The sequence below is a fragment of the Gavialis gangeticus genome, unplaced genomic scaffold, assembly GCF_001723915.1.
Source record: "Gavialis gangeticus isolate Ggan-Ray unplaced genomic scaffold, GavGan_comp1, whole genome shotgun sequence".
Classification (NCBI taxonomy): domain Eukaryota; kingdom Metazoa; phylum Chordata; order Crocodylia; family Gavialidae; genus Gavialis; species Gavialis gangeticus.
Genome location: NW_017728995.1, coordinates 43304401 through 43309735, shown reverse-complemented (window position 1 = coordinate 43309735; position 5335 = coordinate 43304401). Strand labels below are relative to the sequence as shown.

Genomic DNA, 5335 nt, shown 5'->3' with positions numbered 1-5335 from the left:
GTGGGCAATTATTTGGGCCCAAAAGCCACTTAGGGTATTTTGGTGAGCTGTTGCAGGCTGGGTCAGCACCACCTCTCCATCCCCTTCCCCCTCCCCCTCCCCCTCCAACAGCTTGCCTATACTCCCTAAGTGGCTCTGCTCCATGCTTGGCCAGGCAGCTGGGATGGGGCCATGGGTAGGCAGTGCCTGGGCTGGGAGTGCAGGGCCATGACAGTGTGAGGCCAGGGCAGAGTCGTGATCTGTGCCCTGCACACTGCTGCACATGGAACCAGCACCTGTTGCGGGGTTGTGCAGGGAGCAGTTTGTGACTCGGCCCTGGGCCCCAGCCCCATGCTGTTCCCACCCCATGATCTCAGCCCTGTCCTGTTCCTGGACACTACTCTCTGCCTGCCCACAGCCCCATCCCATCCGCCTGGCCGAGTATGCCCTACCTATGCAGGTCCTGCCCCCAGTGGCAGGTGCAGAGCAGATGGGTCTGGGTGCCCAGGCAGCAGGGGCTGGTCTGGCAGCAGCGGCTGCCAGAAGGATACTGCTGCCACTGGGGAAGACAGAAAATGAGTCCAGTAGCTGCACTGCCCTAGCTCTGCTGCATGTGCCTGGGGGCACAGGACTGGCTGCATGTGCCACATCCTGGGCTGTCCCCAAGCCTGGACCAGGCCAGAGGTCTCGCCATAGGCTGGATGAAGTCCACGGGCTGTATTTTGCCCATCCCCGATCTAAATCCATCCCATCTAGTGTGAGTTTGTCGTTTTGGAACAACTTTCTTTTCCTGCCTTTGTTTTTTTTTTACCATAGATTCTGTTCCATAGTCTGATGGAATACTGTGGTGATAGTGATAATCCCAACATTTCATGATTTTTTTTTTCCTTTTTTTTTTTCCTGTGGGACAGGCATAAAGGAAGGTAAATTTTTAAAATGGGTCCCATTGCATGCCTCTTACCTTTTTGCTATTTAGGATACTTTGTCTGTGCCTGTGCCTATTTTCTTTGAACAGTGAACCTTGCCTTTAAGGTTGTATCCAAAGTTTTACCAGGTGTGTTAACTTTAATTTGTTTCACATACTTTTCTAACTTATTATAGCAATAAAAGTTTCTTACAGCAATTCATTTTTTGAATAATTGAAGATATCAATGAAACTGTCACTTTTTCCAATCACAGTACAGATATCATGTTCCTGGCTAAAAATGTTAATTTTATAAAATTCCATGTGCTAAACTTGGATGGTGTAGGTCAAGGGTTTTATTTTCCATGTTACAAAAATCAAAATGACTTATTTAATTAACATTTAATTTATTTTGTGCATTGGGATATAGCGATAGCTGTCAAATAAAAATGAATTTGACATCTAGTCAGTTCATGACAACTGTAAAAATGTGGCTTATCTACTATTTGGAAGTAATAACAGATCATGAAATTTGGTTTGTTACAAGTTAGGTGAGCTTCCTGTTGAGTATTCTCCCCAAACTGCTCTCATGGAGCCAAACTTGCCATCTCACACATTTTTTGGCTAGTTACGTCTGGAAGGAAGTTTGCTGTCCTGTTCTCTGAGGCTATACCTAAACTGCCTTTCAGCCTAAACCTTACTACATTGCATTAAGACATTTACATTAGCTTGCCTTTGCCTGCCCTTTCCCTTCCCCGCAGCTCTCCTAAATGTCAGGTCTTGACAAATTCTTGTTTTAAGTCAGCCCCTCCCTCCTAGCTTATGTTTGGTTCTCACCCAAGCACTCTAAGCCACATGTAATTTTGTCATGGGTCCTGACATTTATATAATTTTTTTCATAGATTCATAAATGCTATGGTCGGACGGGACCTCAACAAATCGAGTGCAACCCCCTGCCTAGGCAGGAAAGATTGCTGGGGTCAGATGACCCCAGCCAGATGCCTATCTAGCCTTCTCTTAAAGGCCCCCAATGAATGAGTAAATAAAATAAAATTAGACAAATATAAACATAATTTTATATGACTATTCTTTGCAGCTTGGGCATCTTTGTATTTATGTCTAGTATATAGGTATAACTAGATATAGACATGAAGATGCCTGACCTGTGAGGATTAGCCACTACAGGATAAATGTAGATGGATAAGTGGTAGTTGTGGGTTGGAGAACTTGACAGCCACCTTTGTGGTCTACACTTTATGGCAGTCAGGGTGCACTCAGGAGTTTTTATGCAAGTCCTTGGGATGCAGCTTCTCTGTCTAGCACTCCTTCTGACATGTGACTGTCCTTTTTGGGTCTTACTAACTTTTATAACATCTCTTGGCATCCTGATTCATTGTGGAGGTTAAAGGGTAACAGTGAAGCAGAAGGCAGTTTATCAAACAACAAACCCCATTCTGACTTTAGATGTATATTTAGTCCTGCTGGCATTCAGATAGGAAAGAAATTGGCTACTGGGCTTGGGGGTTTCATAGACGCTAGGGTTGGAAGGGACCTCAACAGATCATTGTGTCTGACTCCCTGCCTAGGCAGGAAAGAGTGCTGGGGTCACAAGGTGTGCTTTTGTGAATGCCTTAAGAAAAATTACTGCGTCAAAGTGCATTTAAAAAAGGACAGTGTGAAATCCAAAGGAGTTTTTTTGTCAGAAAACTTGTCCAAGTACTTTCCCTATTTTTAATAAATTACACTACACCAATTTCTGTGCCTTCCTAAGGCTCCTCCAGGCAATTAAGTGGTTCTTTGATGGGTTGCCCTCTCTAGTTGCACTTTCTATGTGATTTCTGAAAAATCTTTTTAATTATTTAATAATTTTGTAGTATACATATATATTTTATATTTACAGATGAGGGGGGATTTTTTTTTCTGTTCCTCTTTGCTTTTTAGATTGTATAAAGAGGCCTACAAAACACTGGGAGGAGTTCCCTCTACCCCCCAAATACCAGGAATGTCTAGTGTAGTCTTTCTTCATTTTACCAATAACTTTTTGGGTGTTTCAGATGTGTGGCCTTTCTCAGCTTTAACTAAAGATGGAGTGAGTGGATAATAAACTTTTAACAATTTTTTTTATTCCTTCTCAAAACAATTACTTTAAACAGTGTGAATAAAAAGTACACTCTTCTCAACAAATCAAATGTTTTAGTTCTACTCAAGAAATAGCCCTTCCATCTGCACTTCCGGTGTGTGGTGAGAGGGCAGAAAGGAACACTTAGCTTTTTCAGGCTGGGCTGGAGAACCTTTTAAGGCACCTCCATGCATGATAGAGAGACCCGAAAATTTGTTGTTGAGATGAAAATTTGTATGTTAAAAAAAAAAAAAAAAAAAAGAGCTTTTTCCATTACAGCATGCTTTAAATGTTTGCAGCTTTGAACCACTTCTTTTAAAACTGGCATATTACAAACATAGAAAGGAAGTAACTGGAAAATAAAATTGTCTCATTACTTTGAAACAAATGTATAATGGAATTAAGAGTATGTAAGAATAGCCAGATTTGTTGCCACATAGCTGCAAAGAAACTGAAGGCATGAATGGTGTATTGTGGGCTGTTTTGTTGAACTTGTTTTTGTTGTGTAAAACTGAATGTGATTTACACTAAGAATACATGGTAAAATTCTGTTTGAAATGGGAAGTGCAATGTCAAACTGGAATCAATAAACTTATTGAATGGAAGCTTCAAGTAATTAAGTTGCTAATTTTGCTGTTCAGTCATTTGGGTTTTGATGGTGCGTTTTAACTGAATATTTTAATTTTTAAGGTTCTTCGGATTTTTGATATTTTGTACAAATTAGATATAGCAAATTGAATTTTAAATGCTATTGGGATTATCCCAGTATATATCCTATTCATAATTTGAGAAATACTTTTCTAAAAAGTGAAGGTCAGGGGAAAAGTTGTTCAGTTCCTTACTTACACTATTTTTTTCTCTCTCAAGGACTTATGATTTCACCAAAGCCAGTCACTGCATTGGAATTTGCTTTTAACAAGTCTGACTCTCGGTCGTATGAGACGTACACTGCTTCACTTAGAAATTTTCTTGCATGTAAGTGCAAATGTTTTGTTGTTATTTAGTGTTTTAATTAAAAAATTTGTAACTACAGTAAAGCTGCTCAAAATATTCTTCTTTAGGGCATACTTACTGTAAAACGTATTTTCCTTTGGTCTGCTACAAGGTTAGATAAGTTTTGTTTTGAAGTTAGTTCTTGGAATGTTACTAGGTGCTTCTACTAGATTTTGGTGGTATTTATTCATAGAGTCCAAGTGCTTTACAAAGGAAGTAAGTATCATTATTCCCTTCTACAGATAAGAAACCTAAGTAACAGAGAGGGGTGACTTGTCCAAGTATCCCAGTAGCAAGCTAGTAACAGAATCCAAATGTTTTGAATTCTGGTGGCCCACTTTGAGCACTGATCACATGTCACTTGTGATTTTGAAAATAAGGCTTCAAGATATCTGAATTTTATATCACCTTTTTCTGTTTCAATATAAGAGAACTCTATGGCTGCACAAGCAAGGGAGAAATTGCCTCATATAGCAACAAGAATTCAAAAGTGAGTTTAAGCTGGTTTAAAAAAATAGATGTGCACAAACACTGCATAAAAAATAGTGCACATTATTTCAGTGTCACAGTGGTACATGATATAGGCATATAAATCTTGACAAAAAAATCACAATCAAAGTTGGAACATGGTGAGGGAAGATAACATCAGGTGAGGTGGATAAAGAAAGGGCGCAGTTACTTTAAATTTATTCACTGCATTGGTTTCTGTTTTTTAGGTAATATGGGCATGTGAGTAGAGCTTAAGTTGAAAGAAAGTAATGGCTGCTAAGTCAAGCACTCACTTTGACAGCAAAGATAAGACGCTTTGTGTCCATTATGACACTTTATTAAATTATGTGACTTAATAATGCTTTTGTCACAGGATGACTGTTTTCTTCAGTGCACAGGAGGGGGGCAGCACTCACTTAATGAACACTACTTTGATGCTCTTGTTCCATGTTCTGAAGTGAGGTGTTGAGGTGTTTTTTTTCCCTCCTTGAAGATAGTCTGTGTTTATTTGTCACAGTATCAGTTTACAAATACTGTATAATTTTTTTTTATTTTTACAACATACCTGTCAAATGAAACCTTGGTACTTTGGTTGCAGATGGGGGGGGTAGCTGTACAGACATAGATGTTACAAATAGCTGCTAATTCTGTGTGCCCAGTTTGAAGTGCCTAAGACCAAACTCCCCTCTTCTGCTTCTGCCACAAATGAAGCTGGAGTTCCTCTTAAGTCTTTTCAATATACTACTTAATTTGTTCTCAGAGTAGATCATTTTTGCATGTAAATGAGCAGGTCCTTGCTAACCTTCCCTTATCCCAGTCTTATCTTTTTTCCACCCTTTACTCTTCATCCC

The 5335-nt window shown here is 39.7% G+C and overlaps 1 protein-coding gene across 1 annotated transcript in view; it reads left to right on the top strand.

Annotated features, from left to right (window-relative positions):
* Window positions 1-5335, top strand: part of ATP1B3 (ATPase Na+/K+ transporting subunit beta 3) — a 66236-nt gene that overhangs the window by 38667 nt on the left and 22234 nt on the right. The window contains exon 3 of the mRNA XM_019503580.1: window positions 3870-3977. Coding sequence (XP_019359125.1) covers window positions 3870-3977 — 108 coding nt within the window. The remainder of the gene's footprint in view (window positions 1-3869; window positions 3978-5335) is intronic.